Source organism: Lepeophtheirus salmonis, chromosome 6, assembly GCF_016086655.4.
Source record: "Lepeophtheirus salmonis chromosome 6, UVic_Lsal_1.4, whole genome shotgun sequence".
Lineage (NCBI taxonomy): Eukaryota > Metazoa > Arthropoda > Copepoda > Siphonostomatoida > Caligidae > Lepeophtheirus > Lepeophtheirus salmonis.
In genome coordinates, this window is record NC_052136.2 from 22,745,119 (window position 1) to 22,766,562 (window position 21,444).

Genomic DNA, 21,444 nt, shown 5'->3' on the forward strand with positions numbered 1-21,444 from the left:
AAGTCAAAAAATTGGGGAAAATTGGCTCCTTATCAGATTACTACAGGGGTTTTTTATATCTTTTTTTTTGAAAAATAGATTGAGAGATACAATTAATGGAAAAATACATTATTCATTATAACGAATATAGCAGATACTAATATAAATTTATTCGAAATTAGGATATTTTGAAAACTTTTCAAGAAATAAGATCAATTAAAAGGTCAATATTATTTGTAACAAATATAAATAACTGAAAAAAAAACAACTGGGAAAACAACATTAATACAAATTATATTATTTAATAGTATACAAAAAATATTTATAATATACCATCAATTTTGATATGTTTATTTGATCAGTAGTGCATTCTTTCTTATCGAAGTTTTTCTCGTATTACTGTGGCTAAAATTTATTATAAATAAAGATAACAATTTCCTAGTAATTATGTTTGCTTTGTTAGGAAAACTATGATCAAATTTGCATTTTTCTTTGACATTATATTTATTAAATCTTCAAAGCTTCATTTGCTGAGAAGTAGCGGCAGCAAATGAGGATTGATAGATTTCTAAATTCCTGATTAATCTTTGGAGAATATGGTCTTCATATAAATTGCTTTCAAATAAACTTATGTGAACACAATATATCATCCTTTTTTTCATAACCTAGATGAACTGTTTTACATCTTGGGCAATACAACAAATTGGCATTCTCACAAAAAATCTAAAATTTAAGGCTTAATAAACTTTAAGAGCTATTCTTTGGTTAGTTCTAGCAGCTATATTTTATGGACAATAAATAATAACCAATACTAATAGAAGGGGCAAAGTACTTGTACCAACTGATCTTTTTCCTTCCTTCCTTAAACTCAGCTCTAACACACGTGGATGTAGTGTATCTTTTAATATGACATTCCTAGCTTGTACACATGTTAAACCTCGTCTAATTTGTAACTTAATTTTATCTCTTAGAACTATAAAATTAATTCCTATTATATTCTGACACGTAGTGTATAGCTCAAACTCAATAGGTATATCATTTCCAAAATAGGCTAACCATATTTTTAATTCAAATATTTAGCGTTTAAAAAAGATTATTTAAAACAAGATGTGTACCAAATGTGGTACACTCCGCCAGTTTGGAAAAATTAATGTGCGTCACACTTTGTTATATTTATAGGAAACATAACCTTAGGAAAAGTTGTTGTAGTTGGAATTTAAACAATATTTTTTTATCTTCCAGAGCAATTATCATTATTCTTTACTTCTTGAGGAGAAAAGATTGAAATATACCATTTTTATGCTCATGAAATACAAGCAGATTGTACAAATTGAAATTCCTTCGTCCCATAATTTGCACTGTATTTTGTTGTCAACTGTCTGCTTCCTTTTTTAGTAGTGTTTCGAACGTTGATTGGTTAAATTATAAGTATCTTTATTTAAGCATTGAACAACAATTACCAATAATTCAATAATTGTCTAAATACTACAAACTGATTTTGAGCCTTTTTTTCCTGTTTATTTTTGGAGGAGGGAAGGTTGAGAGATAAATTAAAGTTAAAGACGTTTAACTATAAAATCAGCCATTTTAATTACCCTTATTTATAAACATTCTAACTTTGCAGAAAATGATGTCCAGTATTTTAGAAATAAAGCTGATGGAATTAGTGGAATGTTTGTGGTGCTTGCACAAACGATGCTCCAGCTACACTAGGGTGTAGGACTGGATTTCAACGTTTGGTAATGAATGCATGACTGAAAGTCATCAGAACTAATTGTATGTTTCATCGACAAGTGTTAGCAACGAAGTCTTTGCCACAAGAATTTCAAGATAAAGCGAAAAACGTTGTAAATACGGGAATTTTGTAAAAGCTGATGCTATAAAGAGTTGCCTATTTTCAAAACCTTACAGTGAGTTGAATGCATCCAATAACGTTCAGGTTTTCGTGCTGATTTAAGATGGATGTCCAGAGGCAAAGCTTTACCCGTGCATTTGATCTTCCTGATGAATTTAAAATACTTTTGAATCAAAAATCTAAACAACATTTTGAAGCACTTTTCGACAACAAAGACCAACTTAACAAAATTGCTTACTTGGTTGACCTTTTCGCAATCTTAAATGAGTTAAATTTGTCAGTCAATGGACTAAATCCAACATGTCTTAGATTTGTCAAAAAAGATCCGAGCATTCCAACTTCAACTTTGGCAAAAATAATTAGATAAAAATAGAACTTACATGTAGTCAAACTTATTTACTTTCTTTGAGGAAAATTATATTGAACAGGAAACAATGAACAGAACAATCATTTCTGTTTAAGAACACTTTCAAGATATTTTCCTAATTTACCTGATACACCATTTTCTCTTGCTAGAAGCCCATTCACCATCAGAGTTGAAGATGTTGCTGAGAATGTACAAGACAGGGTTTATTGAACTCATTACCAGTAATATATATCCCTAGATTCATAATTGCTCAAATAATGCAGTAAAAGTTATAATTCTACCGATTCAAATATCAATTCATGTGAAGAAGTAGAGTGCCTTGAAAGTTTTGATCTTTGATATTCATGATGTTTTTAACGGATAGAGGGAATATAACAAGCATTGACTAACTACGACAATGTATGTATATATATTGTATATACAAATAAAAAAAAAAATTGTATTTCTTAGCTGCTGTATTGCAGATACTAGTACTTCTTATGTTGTAGTCTTAGTGCAAATATATTTACTTACTCGCATTTTTATTTTCCCCATTATTTGCTCCCTGATCAACTAACAAAATAGATAATTTTCTTTAAATAATTACTAAAAATATTTTATATTTAGCAAAATATTTAAAGATTTACTATAGAGGAATATTGTTTCTATCTTTCAACCTTTCATCTAAAAAGGAGACGAAAAATAGGCACAAAATAGTGATGTACGGATCCAACAGTAAACTACTTTCATACTCTAATTTTTAAATTTATTACAAAAAGCAAAAAAAGTGTCCCCACTCCAGGGCTCTTAAGGCTACTAAAATAAGCTAGAAAACTCAAGCTAGTCCATCCTTTATCTTACTTCTATGCAACACATTGAAATTTTGAAACATTTTTTTCGAACATAGAAATAAAAAACCTAGAGTTTGATGTCAGTTTTTGATGCATGTCCAATGTAACATTTATCTAAAAACATGTCTAATTCTATAATGATTTTAAAATATAGAAAAAAAAAACATAGAACCAATCAATCAACTAAGACTCTTAGTCGATTAACTGCTTCTAAAATACAAAATCTATAGTCGATAAATACAAATACTAATCAATACTAATATAAAATTTGTTTGCTTGAATTAAAGTTAAAAGAATTAATTAACATAAATAAAAAAATTTTAAGTGGAATATGGAACTCTTGAAAAAATCAAGAATCCTTTTTTTTCAAAATTTCGTGCAATCCTTCATCCTCAAATTAGAAAAAATCTTGCGAAATGAGAAACAGGACGTACAGATATAATCCGGATCCATTTCACTCCACGCTTAGTCAACAGCATAAACTCCACACTTCCATCCTGTTCTCCATATGCCTTCATCTCAACATGTGGCTACAAGGAATTATCAAAAGGATTAGCATCTTGGCTATAGGATGGTCACTTTGACTTCCACAAGTAATTGATATTTTTAACCAAAAATGATTTGGGTGCTTAAGCACGTGTGTATGAGCTATATCCTACCGGGAGATTACATTTTCATCGAGAAATTATTAATTGCATTATAAACAGTGTTTCTGGTCAATCCAATTAGCTTTGAAATCCCAAATGGAGTTTCATCCACATAATTAAAGTTGTGACCTTAAGTGGTGTGTCCCACTCTGACGTATTCAAGGGTTCTATTAAAAAATATCTCATGTTTCGTTGCAGCTAAAATTTCATAGATAGGATGTAAAACAGTAATTTTTATAATCAGTCACTTACAACCTCAGAATTTTGAATTGTATAAATTGTATTATATTTTTAATTTCCAGCCGGTATATATCTATTTTTCAAGGAAACAGATTAAATTAGTATTACAAGCTCAAAAAAAATAAATTGGAATCTATTACTGATTCCCCAACTCAGAGTTCAGGGCCCTTAAAAATGAATATTTGTTTAACAATAACCGTTAACCCATCCAATAATAAGCTGATACGAGTATAATACATCATTAATAAACTATCAGTATGCTAAACAAAACTTATCTTATTATTTTTATGATTTTTGTTATGAAAAAGACCATAAACCCAGAAAATTTTAAAGTCAAAAATGATGTTTATGGTTTGCTTTTTTTTTTATATAGCAAAATAAAAAATATATTACAAAAGTTTTGTTTAGCAAACCTTTACCCTTATTAATGATGTATTATATGAGCCTATCAATGCTTTGGTGTCCGATATATCGCTAATCAAATATTAATCAATATGCTAATTTCTTCATTTTTAATTCCTCGGAATTCATATTTTTTATATATATGACTTTATTTGTTTGCATTGGTTACTGTATTTTCCCTTAGGTTATTGATGTACATTGAATATATTATTCACCGTACATACATTTATTATTGTTTATTTAAGTTTTAGAACTTATTGTAGCACATCAAATGAAGCGTCATCTCAGTTAAGCTGCTCTCCTCCAAAAGATTTTTCAAATTGTCAGAATACCCATGTTAATTTTTGGTTTCTTTTTTTTTTTTATATGCCCAGAATATACACGATTTTTATCAATAGCCATTGACTATGCAGATTAGAAATTTTCCTAAAAAGAGTATACTTTAAATCTTGACGATGTTCCAGGGGAAACGTTCAATAATTTTTAGGGTTTTTTTTTGTGAAATTAATATTCAAATATTTGCATTTATAAAGTTTATCTATATATATATATTGTAAAGATAGTTACTCGTGCAATGAGATAATCTAATCTGAGTTTCTAGAAAATAAATTTAATCGAATTTGGCGGGGGGGAGAAAGACTTATGGTATCATTGTTTAAAATACTGATGTGATTATTATCTGCCTGCTTTATTATGATTTTTGAGGGTATAACGAAAGTATTTATTAGCAAAATGTTTAATGAAGGTATACTACGTATAATTGACTTAGTTGTTTTTTATCCCTTACAGTAGAAAAGACAGATTTGAAAACGTCACACTCCATGAAACTGTTATTCATTATGAACCTTATTCTCAGAATGATAACTAATAAAACGAAAAAGTAGAGTACTTCGAAATATATTTGAAGTTCCAAGTTTAAAAAGAAGGCTTAAATTAAATATAATCTACATACTAAAAAATAAACCATCATACATTTATGTTAAATATACAAAATTAAACAATTAGACCATTTAAGCAGTTGTTTTTGCCTTTTATGAGTTTTTTGAACACCATTTCTTGGGGCTTATCAACCATAGCTAATCCTTAAGTGATAAAAAAGTAATATTTATTGACTATGTAATATTGGAAAATCGAATGAGCATACCCAAGTCTTTAAGTGAAGAAACTAGTCTCAAACAAACTAGTTGCGAACCAACCAAAGCTACCAACCCCGTTGTTGTGACCGTTTAAGCAGTTGTTTTTGCCATTTAATGAGTTTTGTATTATAATTCTTGATATGTTTAGCTAAAATAGAATCATATTTTATGGTTAGATTTAAAAAAATTTGAATACTTACTGTTAGATAGTACAAAATTCAGAGTTCCATTTCGAAATTAGTAAATATTTTATACTTTTTACTGATAACTTGATGGTCATTTGGTGTGGATGACTCAAAACATTTTTAGGTGTATTTCTATAAATGACATCAGTAACAACATCCTCCATTAATTAATGATGGTTCCTCGGGAAGGGAAGAATTTACCCGTGTATTTCTCCATAATTTTTTTGAACGTAGGATAATTAGCAATGGATAAGGTTATATTACATGCAATAAGCATCTTTGTGAGAGCAGAGTTAAAGTCTCACTTGATGTATTCATTATTAACTTGATTTTTTAGATGAATATCCATGCTCTGGATATGAGATGAGGATAATGAGTGGCGTGTAATTCTAGACAGGGGACTAAAGGCACATTTATATCGATAAATCCGACAAGCCATCTGTTTCTCATCCGGTAGGTATTTTCCAAATTCCTGGACCTCCATTTTCAGAAATCCAGACAGAATGCGACGTTATTTTAGGCATTTTATTCAGTTATCTATTAATTGTCATCATCTAATATTATATTAATATTGAATAATAAAGGCGGGAATGATAAAGTTTTTGATTTAATCAATGATGACATAAGTATTTCTTCTCTTCTCCTCGCACACTTTTGTATTCTTATCAAAATGTTCACCTTTAGTTATTAGGTTCGTCGAACAGACAAACTTGGACTTATAAATATATGATATATCTTGTGCAACATAATACTTATAGTTAAGTTTAAGAATTATATAATTAATATATCAATCATCCAGTGAATATTCAATTATTGTATTATACTCAATCCATGTAGACTAAATCCTTCATAAAAATTATTCATCTAATTTTTGGTTGCAACTTGTACAATTTTCTAATACAAGTTACAACATGTATAAAATCACAACTTGTTCACAACACATATTATGCATATACGCATATATTATTACCTCAATAATAATAAAAATTATGAACTGGTCAATCTCCCTCCTCTCCCAATATAAGTGGTAGTCACCGCCCTGAAATGGCTGGCAATTTGTTTTTTGTCTCAAGCTCCACTCTCGGTTAAGCCAAGGTGAATATTAACCTTGGGTTTGTCTTTAAGTATCTTGGAATGACCTACCTTATCTCTAAGTATCTTGGGTTAAACCGACCCCGTATTTTTATAAAAGTTATCCCTCTCCATGGGTAGAAATTCAAATTCTACCTATGAGCCATTGCTTTGCTTTACAGACATAAAATAAATCATAATTATTATAGTGATAAATAATGTTGCAGATAATATTTAAAATTCCCGAGTATCCTGTTCATAATGGCTATAAGCATTACGCTAAATTAAACGTTTAATCAGGGAAAAGGAATAAGAAGCAGTATAAATGAAAGTTATGTCATTTTTTATAAGCATTAATAAATATAGGAAACAAATCTGGAAGGGATCCATCCTGATTCATTAAATGTCCTATTGAGAAGTTCTCGTCCAATTTACAAACATAATTTATATAATAGTTCCATTCTACGTGTAATAGTGTTAATGTTAAAAATAAATGCGAGATTGGAGACTTTTGCCGAAAATACAGTAAAAATTAATATAAGTTTATACTTAATATGAAAGATATATAAAACGAAAAATGCTGAATAAGTAATAAACAGATTTAACCCAATAAGATATTCTTGAACAGGGTCTTGAAGAACAAAAATACAAACGAACGATATTTGATTAACTTAGTGGAATTGATTCCAAATATGGCTGTAGTTTTTCTTTACCAGCCTCAGACAGTGGCACAACTATGCAGGGTATTAGGAGCTGTAGCTGTGTCCGCCCGCCTCAAACTGAATCATAAATATATTTTAACTTTATTCTAATAACAAGAAAATGCTATAATTTTTATTACATTCTAAATTATTTTGGTACAAATTCTTTATTTTTCAATTTGCCCCCAGACCTGTAACTGCTGACGCAATATATAATATCATAGTCAAGCCCTGACCCTTCCTAGAATTTGGAGTACCCTCCTTGAATATAAGTATGGATACAGGATTGGCCTCAGATCCTACAAAAAAGGATATGATGTTTTCTGTATTTTTTACCTTTATTGTCTAAATTCATGGCTTTTTTAAGCACTTGATGCTATTATGATCAATTAAAGATTAAAATGAAGGGCAAAGCTCTCAAGTTTTGGTAGGCAAATACCTAATATTAGTTATAAAATGATTAGTATCAACTCAAAAGAGTCCCTTAAATTTGAAAAATTACACCTGTTCTAAGGTTGCGTGAATAGTATTTTATATAATGTTGCGTTCTTTGAAGCAAATAAGTACAATCTTTGTGGTCATGTTGGAATCAAAATTAATGAATATTTCGCAATAGTCATATCTAAAAAAATTTATTCCAATTTTAATTCTTCTTCAAACAAAGCAACGAATATGACCTAGTATAAATGACCTATGACCTAGTATACTTACAGTATTTCATGAATCAAATAACATATTTGTTATAAACGTACTCAGTATTTATTTATCTATATGGTCTTATTTATATCTATATTATTATTAATATGGTCATAAAATTGTAATAAGAATTCAAAACATCCCATAGAGACTACATAGTCATAACAAAGTAACATATTATTTTGTTACCTCCGCAAAAGTGGTTATATTTTTAGTCAGTTTTTTTGTCTGTTAATCAAAAGGATTACAGCATCATGCTCATAGAAAATTAAATAAATAGTTGTGTATGATTATGCTGTAATCCTTTTTGATTTTGCATACATTACAGATCGATTTTAATCAAACTTGGTAGGAAGATTATATATGGCCCCAGTAAGAGGCCCTTAAATTTTGAGAAGTCAAAGTCAAGTTAACAGAAAACGTAAGAAATGCATAATCGACCATAACTTTCAAACAAATTGAGATACTTAATTCAATTGGATTTCAGGGTTAGGTTTTGTTCTCTACCGAGAGCCCATTCTAGTTATAGAATGTAATAGCGTGAATAAAAAAGGCATTCAGTGACATTACATATTATGTATTAAAAAAGGCTATTTGATAAATAATTAGATATTTTCTAAAAGAAAGGTTATTTTAAAATAAGAAAGGGCTTTGCATTATATTTTCTAATAAAATAATTGATATTATATATTTTTAAATTCAGTTTTTTTAAAAGGGAAATAAAGGACCCATAAATTTGTAATTCTACCTGGCCTCGCTCATACTAAAGCCCAACCTGTCTGTAGTATATAATAATATGAAATATGATCAACCAAATGTTTTATTTAATGTTATTCGTGGAGTTTCTCGCAGAGCACTAGGGCTATGAGGAGTCCCAGTTGAGAACTATTCTATAGGGACTCCTCACGATTAAAAAGTAAAAAATGCAATGTTTCATTTGCAAAATAAACAGAAGTTTCATACAATCCTTATAGCAGAGCTTAAAATTTTTTTTACAAGACTAATAATGGGTACCCCTTTTCAAGTTAAATTTTTAGTAGTCTGATTTTTGATTCATTTCTCCAGTATATTTACTAAATTAGATAATCTTTTCGCTAATTGAATATTTTGTAATAAATTATGTAGCTACATATTATGAATATTACTTCATGCTTTAAAAAAAATACTGATTTGCTATAAACTTAGATTGGTTTATAATAGAATATGTAAGCTAATTGTCAAGACAATGAAAACGTAATTGTTCTGTTATTTCTATGCAGACTTTAGACGAATCTTTATAAAGTTCTGCTTAAAATCCATTATAGTAGGGTGGCTTTTATGGTCTTGATAATTATAAAAAATGAACATTTTTTTCGTCCTACATCATTTATTATATGTGCTTTGGCACTATTGTAGCATATCGAAATTAGGAAGAAAACAAAATTACGCAGTAATTAAATGGTAAATGCAATTACTTTGTGCTTTTAAATTTGCACTTCTACAGCTAAAGGATTCTTCTCTTTGCTTTCTTATGGATAATAATTATTAGTCTAACTGCGCAGAATCGATGTTGAGAAGCTCAACATAATTTTGTTTTTAGGGGTGTATTATAAATTTTTATTGCATTTTCTTTCGCTTTCACCTTGAAAGAATCAATTGGGCCAAAGATGCCACCAGTATTAAGCCTCTTAGTTACATATGATAGGTAGAGGGAGTATCTGCCAAGAAAGAGAGAGACGCCGATCTTGAAATTTATAGAACACACAGCTGCATTCGATCTACTAGGATGTCATAACCTCAAAAGAAGAATGAGTTAAGAATTCGGGAAATGGAAAGTGCGTAAGTTGAATCCAGATTCAAATATACTCCAAGGGAAATATTCAAAATAATCAAATTCAAGCAATAATTTTAAATCGATCCAATTCGCCCTCTGAAGGATTGTATAATTCAACCTCCATATATTATGTCAATGAGGCAATGTCCCAATGACCCTATTTGTTCTGTAATTCTCATAGTTACATAAAAATCGTAAAATGAAGATGAAATGGTAATGGGCAATGGGAATATCAAAACCATCACCAAATTATTGCCATTGGAATAATAACCTAACTCACTAACTATCAAACAACTGGAGCAACAAACGTAGTGTGGGTAAAGTTGTAGTTCTACATTCCGAGACCCAAATATTTATTAACTAAACCTCCACTTGCTCCACAAAGGATCAAATCCCTCTAACATTCAATAATAAAACACAATCGTTAAAATCGCAATTTTTGTGTATATTGAACCAACCTTTCTTTTTTATGTGGTAAAATGAAGAATACTTAATAAGAAGAAATGAAGAGACTACCCTTACTTCTTTTGAGAGTTGTGATTCTACTTTTTGCATTTCTTGGTATTGTTGCGCTAATAAGTGAAAAGTAATTCGAACTTATTCTAACAAAAATCTTGTCACTATATGGCTACATTGAAATAAAGAATAACAGCATGGAATCACGGATTCAAATAATATAAATATTCAGTATTCAATCCCACTTGTAAGAATGGAGAATCATCACATTTTCCTCTCAACAAGGATATTACCTAAGTGGAATCTTCCCTCATTGGAGTAGTTGGGATTCGTCCGTAAAATGCTTAGGTCCATAATATCCAAGATGTGTGTTTGCTTTAGAATTACTTTTCTGTTTTTCTCTCTTATAGATCGTTTTAGCCTGTAGGATATGAATAAAAGCGACATGAGGTCCTTGTCTGACAGTACAATGATTGATAACAGCTCGAAACTGTGAGGAAAGTGACAAACAGAGCTGGATGGAAAGTAAAGATCCAAAACTAAAACGCAATTCAAGTTTTCTCATTACTCTCTTTCTTTCTGAGCGCAGCTCATCCAGCTATATGTACTGATAGTTTGTGTAGATGACGTATTTAGACCTTGAAAATCCAAAAGAAAGAGCGCCCTCTAAGGAGAGGTAGATCTTTACTTGTTCAGTCTTCCTGACAGACACTGCAACAATGCAAGCGAAATCAGATACAAAATGGGTACTTTTGGGGGAATGAGAGAAAGAAAAATTACCCTTTCTTCCCTAAAATTAAAAGAGAAACTATACGCACCTCTATGCGTACAGCAACTAGTGAAAATAGCGTCATTTCCTTTTTTTTTAAATATATTTTCTTCGGCTACATTGTTATGTAGTTTGAAAGAAAATATGTGACTAATGTGTCAGCTGATGATATTGTTTGTAGGGATTGTGAACGTGTTCGTCTACTGTAAAACAGCCATACTTTTCAAGGCAGGCATGCGCACAAGTTGAGACCAGTTGAGCGTTTCTTTAATATACTTTTTATATTATAATTTATAATATTATTCTTGAATGATGGATGTATGAATCGTCCTTGGGCTTGATTTCTAGGATTTTAAAAAAATGCAAAAATTAAAAAAATTTGAAAATTTTTTTTTCAAAAATCCATAGCTATTCACAAAAATTAAATTTTTTGCAAAATAATTGAGAAATTAAATTTGTTGAAAAGAAACTTTGAAAATTTAAATTTGTGGAGAAACATTTTTAAATATTAAATTTTTTCGAAAATAATATCAAAAATCCATAACTATTTACTAAAGATTAAATTAGTTGCAAAAAAAATTCAAGAATTAAATTTTTTGAAAAAAAAAATTCAAAATCAACAGCAATTCACAAAAAAATTAATATTTTCGGGGAAAAATTTCAAATATTAAATTTTTGAAAACAAATTTTAAAAATCCACAACTCTTAACAAAAAAATTTAATATTATATTTCATAAATCCAAAGTTATTCAAAGAAAATTAAAATTTATGGTTAATAATTTCAAATATTTAATTTACTGCTCTGCTGCATAGTTGGTCCGAATGACTTTTTTATTTCTTTTTTATATTTTTAGCCTTATTTTCGCATGAAATTTTTTCCTTTTGACCAAAAAAAATTCTAGTAAATAGCAAAAATTCCTTAATTTTGGGGGTAGGGCTACAGCCCCTCCAACCCAAACTCTGTGGACGCCTCTGTTTTTTCTTTTTTTGCTTAAACTAATATTTTAATTCAAATTTAATTTAATTTGATTCAAAAAATGATTTTTTTTTCAAAAAAATTCACAACTGTTCACAAAAAATCACATAAATTTTTCACAGAAAATTAAATTAAATTTCAAATATTAAATTTTTTGAAAAAAACCCAAATTCCTTAATTTGGGGGGGGGGCTACAGATCCTTCTGCCAAGCCCCTGGGGATGCCCCTGAGTTATATTCTACTTAAAATATTTTTTCAAATTCTCAACTGGCCCCTGAAGTCCCTCCCAGTACCCCCAAGGGGTATGCTTACCCCCATTTGAGAACCACTGTTCTAAGTGAAGCAAATTCTACTATAAAAAATAACTTTCTTATCAAACTCATTGTTGATTATCTATTATCAAACAACGTTATCATCCAATGTGTTCATGATATTTAAAAACTATTTCTAAGTCATGGCGCCAGACTATCAATTAGATATAGGTTATCTTTAAAAGATATTGCGAAATCTAATGAGTTGATGTGGTTATGTAAAATCATTTGTATTCGATGCTCAAGAAATGCAATGATTTTAAAATAGGCTTTGTTTGAATTGGTAAAATTATTCATCATAAATTTAAGATACAAAAGTAGATGAGAAAAAGTTACATCTATGAAGGATCAAATTTTTCCTTAATTAAACTGAGCTTAAATATGGTTAATGCAAGGCCGTTCAGGGGGAAATGTTCTCCTCATATTTTATGTAACCTCCAAAATGTTTCCCTCCACATTTTACCACTTTTATGTAGTAAAATTATGTATTATCAATATACACATTTAAAAGTAGTCATATATTAAAACGTCCAAAACCCGAATGGAGATCCCGTTTAGATCTATTGGACATATAAATCTGAATAGATTATATCTTGAAATATTACGTAAGATATTCAATATATGTATATTATATAGGTACAATCAAATCCGGATCTAAGCAAAATACGCTTATAGTTCTCTCTGAAACCAATTTTTTAATTCATCAAATACTTCCCACAGAAGAAACAATAAATTATAGAAAGAAATCAGCATAAAGTCAACTTTTTCTTCCCTTTTTTGGTATCAGGGGCGTTCGCAAGATTATCGATTTTGTGGAAGGCTACAGGCACTTTAGACCCCCCTCCCCACCTACTGTGGATACCCCTGAACTTCTTAGGAATTCATGAAAATGAAGGATTCACCATGGTGATTTTCCATTTTATTGGTATAAATCGTAAGCTGGTGCCAACATTTTTCTTCTTTATATTTATTTTTAAATTAATTTCACATTGCTTTTCAATCATGAATACACCCAAAAACACTTACACTGAAAGATAAGCTAAAAATCCTTGATGACCTGTCAAAAAAAGATCTAATCAAACCCTGGTTGTCTCAAAATAGGGAGTTTCAAAATTACATATTTACATAATTATCCAAAAATTGTGGATTTTTATATACTTCGGATATAAGAAAAATATGGATACAGTCAACTTTGTATGTGAAAAATAACAGCTTTTTTTACCCCAATTGGACTGTATATGAAGAGATTTGACATAGATTGTAATTTGTAGCTTAGTTTTTCACATAAATATAAATTAATTATTTTAGAAATTAACTCTAAATTTCAAATTATGTATATTGTAAAGATAGTTCTATCCTCTAAATTATTTCATTAAACTTTAACTGTAGAATTGTGAAATCAAAATGTGATCACATCCTAGATTCTTGTTTTTAACAATCGTGCATTATTAAATGTGCTTGAAAGACTGTGTCTTTACAGAGGGGTGTAATAACAACATAAAATGCCTATCTAAAATAAGTTATATTCTCTAGAAACAAAAAAAAAAGTTTTTTAGATTTTGGGTAAAAAATAAAATGAAAAAGGTCGTTACAAAATTTCTAAGAATAAATAAAAATATAATCTAGAACAAGTCTACCTCCAAAGAAAAATACCTATTTACCGTCCTGGTTCATACTAGAATTTGGAATCTCTCTCCTTGGATATATAAGCAGGGCTCAACAGACAGGCCAGCTCGTGGCAAGTAAAAAAAACCAATCGGATAGTGCATTGTGGCCTGTATCTAGTCCGTTTGAATACGTAATGCCGTACATTAATACCTCATATACACCGGCAATTTCATTACTTTGTGCAAGGACTACTAGAAGTCCTTGCTTTTTGTCAACGTCTTATACGTCGAATAGACATTGAAAACATATATTATGACTTATGGCTCAGTTTTAAGTAAAATATTTTTTTTTTCCGTAATATTTCATTTCCTGTGTAGTTTGGAAATATTTTTAAAAAAACTGACATTTCTAAGCGTGGAACACAATTTCAATTCCAGAACCCACTTATCTATTTAACATTTTCTTTAAAGCGCTTTGTGTTCTTGTTTCTGATTGGACAAAACGATATAGTGTAGGCCTAGGGGTTTCCCGCAGAATGTAAGCCAATCAAATATCTCTGTATATATACCAAGTACAGTGTACATAGGTAGTTTATATTTTTGTAAACGAGAGTACTCTCATTAATTAATTAAAGGATAAGTAAATACTGAATACCATGAAATAATTGAAATAATATCAGCTAAGAGATTAGAACATAAAGACAACCTCACTTAAAATTGATTTTTACAAGACGAATATTCCTAATCACTTATATATAATATTATTTTTATATTGGTATATAAAGTTTTTAAACATTTTTTAACTTAAATGTTATGTATCCTGTTATCCTGTTTGTTTTGTATGCGTTTAAGCATCTTACTCAGTCATTCACACTTGTTGCACCCTTATATTATCGCAGTTGTATGTAATTGAAAGTTGTTGGTACAATCAATAGCATTCAGCCAATGTAGTGAAGCTCAAAGCCGGCAAGCCTCGAATGTTTATAATTTATTATCGTGTAGATGTGTGGGTTATGTCACAAAATATTCGTCACAATTCAAAAGTGTCATAACTCAAGTCATAAGTAATGTCTAATGAGTAAGGCATTTACTATTTGGGAACGAAATAATAGACTTCAGTATTTAAATAGATGATTAAAATCCTTTATTTTTTTTAATATTTTTTTTTAAATAGAAGTAACGAATACTTAATGTTCCGTAAATTTTGTTATTTATTAGATAATATTGTTAGGCAAAAGGGAGAAGAAAAGTATTTCTCCGGCGTTCACTCTCTCCAGGTTACAAATATCATTATTTCTAGTTCATAGTTAGAGGAAGCTTTATCGATTATCATCAGTTTTGTTTTTGATATCCCCTGTTTAGCACATTTCATTTAATATCAAGTTTTATCATGTCTTTTGCAAGCAAAGTTCGTCCCCTTCATTGGGTCTTTAAAATTGGGGATCGTAAAGCCAACATTCTCTTCTTTAGGGATCTTCTTGGAATGAAGGTGTGTTCTCATAATAATATTTTATTTATTATTCAATTTCCTTTGTTTTGCCTTTATTATTTACTCAAATTATTCTATAAATAAAAGCCAAAATACATGCCTACTAATGATATAATAGTGCCTGTAGGATATCTGATTAAATTTTGGATGTCATTACAGCGTAATTTTTTATGCGTTGTGTCTCACAATAGTTATAAATTTTAAATCTTTTACAGACATTGCGTCACGAAGAATTTAACGAAGGATGTGAAGCAACTTGCAATGGGCCTTATTCTGGTCGTTGGAGTAAAACAATGATAGGATATGGAGATGAAGATCATCACTTTGTTATTGAATTAACATATAATTATACTGTGAAGTAATTATGTTAATCTATTGTTTGTAATATCGTTATTTGATTCCTTTTATTTGCAGAGATTATAAATTGGGGAACGACTTTAGAGGAATAACGATTCAATCTTCCGAAGTTATTAAGAGAGCCAAAGAAATGAAATATACCATGAAAGATGCTGATAATAAAATGAAGCTTCTTATTTCACCTGATGGCTACAAATTTTATATCATTGATCAAGCTCAACCTAAGGATAAAGGTTGAAATGAATCCAAAAACTACATAACTTATTTTATTTATTGAAATTTTTAAATTATATATATACAATAGATCCAGTAATCTCCGTTAAAGTGGGTGTCTCTGATATGGCCAAAGCTTTGGACTTTTGGCATACTGATCTTCAAATGCATTTAAGAACAAAAGGTGATAAGGAATCCATCCTGGATTTCGACGAAAATAAGGTTAAGGTCAAGTTGGAAGCAACAGACTCTAAAATCGATCGTGGCACTGCTTTTGGTCGAATTGCCTGTTCTATACCTTTGGATGAGCAACCAGGACTTTCTGACAGACTGGTTGCTAAGAAACGAAATATTATACATCCTCTGATCAAGCTTGATACTCCTGGAAAGAAAACTGTCAGAGTTCTAATCATTACTGATCCTGTAAATCTCAAATTTTATATTCCAATAAATATTTACTATTATTTCATTTATTTTTTAGGATGGTCAAGAAATTTGCTTTGTCGAGGATGAGGGATTTAGGGAGCTTTCTATTCCTGATACCAATGGAGACGAAATCCTTGAAAAATCTATGAAAGAAGACGACAGTGACACGTTCAAAGGAATTTAAACGCCTTTTCATTATTTAAGATTTTACGGATTGCATCAAATTATTTCTAAATAAACATGTTGCATTAAATAAATATTTATTCATCTTGAGCAAGGAAGTCTATAGCTAAGAGGAAGGGGCATGTTCATTATTATTTTTTTCTTTTCAATCACAATTGAGGTGAAAGATTGGCGTTCTATTAATGCGAGTAGTATATTTTATACATAAAGGAGAGAGTTCTAGTTTGCATGATATATTTATTAGCATAATATATTCCTTCTTCAACACGATTAATGCAAAATCTTGCTATGCATCACGGAATACTCGTGATAATGAAAGAAAAGCTGTATATAGGAATGATCTTAGTCAATTGCAATTTCTGCAAAGTTTTTTTGTATTGGTTAAGTTGTTTATATTTATTAACTTTTCACTATACCATTATCGTAATAGTCAATATATTAGTAGAACACTAAATGTTTTTTTCATTCTTCAGATCACTGAATGGAATCAATATGAAAAGAATGAAAAGCTCACAAAAATGACTGGAGCATCATTTGTTCACACTGTCAAAGGACTTATTAACTTTAGTAATTTATTATATATGTGGACTTGGATCATATATTACTCGGTTAGATAAACTCTGATCCTGAGGAAAGAAGGTTTGGATTCTACGGACAGCTAAATAGTGCCAACTTCTATGTTTCCATTCTTCGAGTCGGAAAAAAATACGGTTAAAATCTCTCATAAGATTTAAAAATATGGAAGTAAAAGAAATAAAATTAATGCAAGGAAAAGTGAAGGATATAAGTAATGTTAATCAAATCATTGAATGAGAAACGTCACTCCTAATGTCGTGCCTCTCTTTGTAGGAAGATGATGATATCTTAAATTTTTATGATTTAGAAAAATGGAATAATTTTTTATTGTGCATTGAATATTTCTCATTCACTTTTATAGAGGAAAAAATGCTCCAATTGCAAAAATCCTTTAAAACAGGATACGGCTGTTGAATTCCCTAAAGATAATTCTAATTTTTTTTTACTGATTTAAAAGATAGAGGAGGACTGATATATCCATTAGATCTTGTATTTTTTACTACTCATACTTCAGTAAAATTAAAAAAATAAATATTTCGGGAAGTAGTGGCTAATGCATTATTTTTTTCTTTTCAAAATCTACGGGATATATTCATAATGTGTTTCTCTAATAAAATTTAAGAATCTGACAGTTTACATTGTTTACTTTTCAAATTTTGTAAAAAAGGTCATTTTTTTCATTTTTTTGAAGAAATCGCCAAGAAAACTTTTGATTACATTGATATATCAATCAAACAACCACATATGGCGAAATATTTATGTATTTATAGATCATGTATTTTAATAATAAAAATTAAATATTTTAAAATATAAGACACCAACTATTTATTCATATAATTTTGTCATCATATCCTTTGTGAAAACAAGAACAAGAATTAGAGTAAATAACCTTAATAAAAAACACCAACTGAAGAACGCAAGTGCTAATCTGAGAAAACTTAGACAGATTGGCCAATTTAAAAATTAATATTTATTATTCATGTATGTATGTAAAAAAATATGTATGCTTTAATTTTTACTTATTGCAATTCTTTTATTCACCACTATTATATTATGTAATGAAATGGCAAATTAGATAATATACATATAGCATATTAATATTAGCTTACATACTGATAGTTAATTACTATTAATATGCAAATTAATGTTAGTTTTTTTTTTAAACAATTAGTTCTGCAATTGATTTTATTATTCTATAAAGCATCAGCCAAGGATATCGTCAAGTTTCATAACAATCGAAATAAGTATTGGAAAGGATTTACTTTTATAGATTTAAATATCAACATAAGTAAAATATTTTTACTTTATACTTTTTGGTATGGTCCTAAGTTTACCATTTTGTACTATAAATGAATTTTAATTATATTCATTTACTTAATTTGTGTTGTCTTACAATGAATTAAGTCTAGATTTTAAAATTTTGCTTTACAATTATGTAGGACAGTGCTATGTGCCTCAACAGCGACGTCATAAAATGTTCCTTCTTCTCTTGAAAATGAAAAAAAAACCACGAGCGTAGAATTTCCTTGCTGCCTCACCTTTAAATATAGTCACCTTGCTCTAACTATAGATTTCCTTGTCTTAAGTTACTCTTTAATAAAGAGAACCCAACATGATCTAACATGTTTTCCTTAATCTATATATATTGGGCATTTTTAAATTCAAGCTAGATGCTTTGTCAAGATTTCAAATTGTATATATTCAGTCAAACTATCATTTTTTGCTCAGGAACAAATTTTTGGTTATTTTTTAAATATTATCCTACAATGGAAGAGTTCCATAAAATACCACGTGATGCTCGGATAAAATCAAGGACAACTCTAAAGATCGATAAGATAACCACTATACGACAAATATTATAATTTATAACCTTATAATTGTACAAAGTTCATAAGAGTTCCCCAACTGGAATTTATCATCAAATAGGATGTTTTGAGCTTTGACCAATTTTACTAGAACATTGGATTTGACCACAACAGGTTGTATGATTAGAACTTTTGCTCCTCCAGATAGTCTAGTAATATTAGAACTACCATATCAATGAGTTTTTATACTATCTGGAGGAGCACAAGCTCCAATCACGCAGCCTGTTTTGGTGATTAACATCAATTTTTATGACAAATTCATGTTGGTAAACTCAAGATACTTAGAAACATATCTTGGGTAAACTCATATGATCTTTTTTCAAATATAAAAGAGTAATAGTTGGTCGTTGTTGTAGTTTTTTAACAACATCACGTGGTGTTTTATTTAACTCTTCCATTTTAGGTTAGCATTTTAAATCCACAAAACTGTTTTTGAGGCGAAAATGATGGGCTCACTTCATGTTCACAGCCAAAAATCAAAGTAGATATTTTTTAAAAGGTTTTCTAAAGTAAATCGTAAAAAATAATGGACATAATTATTTAAACGGATTCAGTTGCCCCTCAAAAAAAAGTATCAGCTGCAGTTGGTGTTTGTACACAATTATGTAGTAACAGTTTCATTCTAATGATATTATATTTATTTAATCGATATTAATCTTATAATAATAAAATATATTATGGTAAGAAAGTATGTTTATCTTGGGCGTCGAACTGGTTGTATAGTCGCCTTGAAATGAGTTTACCAACAGAAATTTTCCATAAAAATTGATGTTTATTACCTCAATAGGTTGCGTGATCGGAGTATGTGCTCCTCCAGATAGTATAATACCTTATTGACCATATATATATGACGTCAAATAAATAATGCTTGAATTTGTTGTTTATATTTTTATTTGTTGTAGCCGCACGTGTGTGTTTACTTTGAGTTGGATCGAATTAATAAGTTCAATAACGCTCATGAGATCGACATGACGGATATTTTCTATCCCATATTCCCTCGTGTCCTTGGTAAAAGGGACGAATTCTTTGTCTTAGATGGCGGATTCTCTACTCAATGTGTATCCCATGTATCTGCCGAGTCATTTACGGGTCGTGCTCATTGGACATCTGAACTCATCGATGAAAATCCTGAAGCTGTCGTAGAAACCCACAAAGACTTTTTAAGCCACGGCTCCGTGGATCTCATTTCTACCAACACGTATCAAGCCCATTGTGGCACCATTGAAAAAGCAGTGGAGCTTGCAGATCAGGCCATTTTTGAAACACATGCAATTCCACGAAAAGCCGGGATTGTGGGTTCTCTGGGTCCATATGCTGCATTTCTTGCATCTGGATCCGAATACAATGGAGATAAAAGCACCTCCTATCCCCTAAGCGAAGAGGAGTTAAAAACATGGCATAAAGAAAGGATACGCCACATGATGATTGGAGGCGTGGATGTCATTGCCTTTGAAACGATTCCGTCTATTAAAGAAGCCATATTAATTTTAGATCTCATTGATAACACACTAAATGCAAAATGCTGGATTTCTTTTCAGTGCAAAGACTCAAAGTCTTTAGCCTATGGAGATAGTTATAAAGAGGCAGTACGGAGTTTGATGTGCCATCCCGCATATGCTAAAAGAAAATTATTATCCATTGGCATCAATTGCACATCACCTAAATACATCTCCCCTCTTCTCAAACTTGCTGAAGAAGTTAACAATAAGTCCAACTTTCCAGACATGTATGGCTATTGGCGCATACCCTATGTAGTGTATCCAAACAGGGGTGTATATTGTAAAAAGAAAACATGTTATATTGAGGATAAGGATGATATTTTAGGGGGTGGGGATAATGCCATATTAAAACGAATTCATGAATGGATGAGCCTTGGTGCTCGAATTATTGGTGGCTGCTGTGGTGTGAATGCTCAACTCATACAAAAAATTAAGGATCAAATTTCTGAGCATATCCTTGATGTTCTTGACAAAGAAGAGGACTGTCAATGCCATTACTTTGTCGATGACGAAGTTCTCGAAAATAGTCTGCGCAAGGCAGATCCAAAAAGTAAATCTGAAAGGCGGAATAAAACGAATGATTTTACTGATAACCTTTGGATGATCTGTGAAATGCCATATAAAAATACTGGATGGAGTAATGATTAAATATAATTCTAATGAGCTGGACACACATTTTTCCTGCCTCCTGTTTAACTTTACTGATTCCGCTAGTGAAATATATCATTTTATTCATTCAAGCCATTCTTTATAATCAATATTCTTAATTTTTATTTATCAATTTTCTTAGCATTA

The 21,444-nt window shown here is 30.1% G+C and overlaps 2 protein-coding genes and 1 long non-coding RNA gene across 3 annotated transcripts; 2 read left to right on the forward strand and 1 right to left on the reverse strand.

Moving 5' to 3' along the window:
- Window positions 1–5,232: 5,232 nt before the first annotated feature.
- On the reverse strand, window positions 5,233–8,155 carry LOC139905860 (uncharacterized). The gene is made up of 3 exons (XR_011780952.1): window positions 5,657–8,155; window positions 5,465–5,604; window positions 5,233–5,402 (listed from the first exon to the last, which is right to left on the reverse strand). It is a non-coding gene; the product is annotated as an uncharacterized lncRNA (long non-coding RNA).
- Window positions 8,156–15,257: 7,102 nt separating this feature from the next.
- On the forward strand, window positions 15,258–16,799 carry LOC121120152 (glyoxalase domain-containing protein 4). Its single transcript, XM_040714994.2, has 5 exons — window positions 15,258–15,530; window positions 15,746–15,888; window positions 15,945–16,120; window positions 16,192–16,523; window positions 16,582–16,799. The coding sequence occupies exons 1-5, from the start codon at window positions 15,432–15,434 to the stop codon at window positions 16,708–16,710; spliced, it is 879 nt and encodes a 292-aa protein (XP_040570928.1). The 5' UTR covers window positions 15,258–15,431; the 3' UTR covers window positions 16,711–16,799.
- Window positions 16,800–20,118: 3,319 nt separating this feature from the next.
- On the forward strand, window positions 20,119–21,439 carry LOC121120951 (homocysteine S-methyltransferase). The gene has a single exon (XM_040715828.2). The coding sequence runs from the start codon at window positions 20,119–20,121 to the stop codon at window positions 21,295–21,297; it is 1,179 nt and encodes a 392-aa protein (XP_040571762.1). The 3' UTR covers window positions 21,298–21,439.
- The last annotated feature ends 5 nt before the right edge of the window (window positions 21,440–21,444 follow it).

Coding starts and splice junctions, on each gene's coding strand:
- LOC121120152 (XM_040714994.2), top strand. CDS start 15,432: ATGTCTTTTGCAAGCAAAGTTCGTCCCCTTCATTGGGTCTTTAAAATT. Junction 15,531..15,745: donor GGGATCTTCTTGGAATGAAG/GTGTGTTCTCAT, acceptor AATCTTTTACAG/ACATTGCGTCACGAAGAATT. Junction 15,889..15,944: donor ACATATAATTATACTGTGAA/GTAATTATGTTA, acceptor TTTTATTTGCAG/AGATTATAAATTGGGGAACG.
- LOC121120951 (XM_040715828.2), top strand. CDS start 20,119: ATGACGGATATTTTCTATCCCATATTCCCTCGTGTCCTTGGTAAAAGG.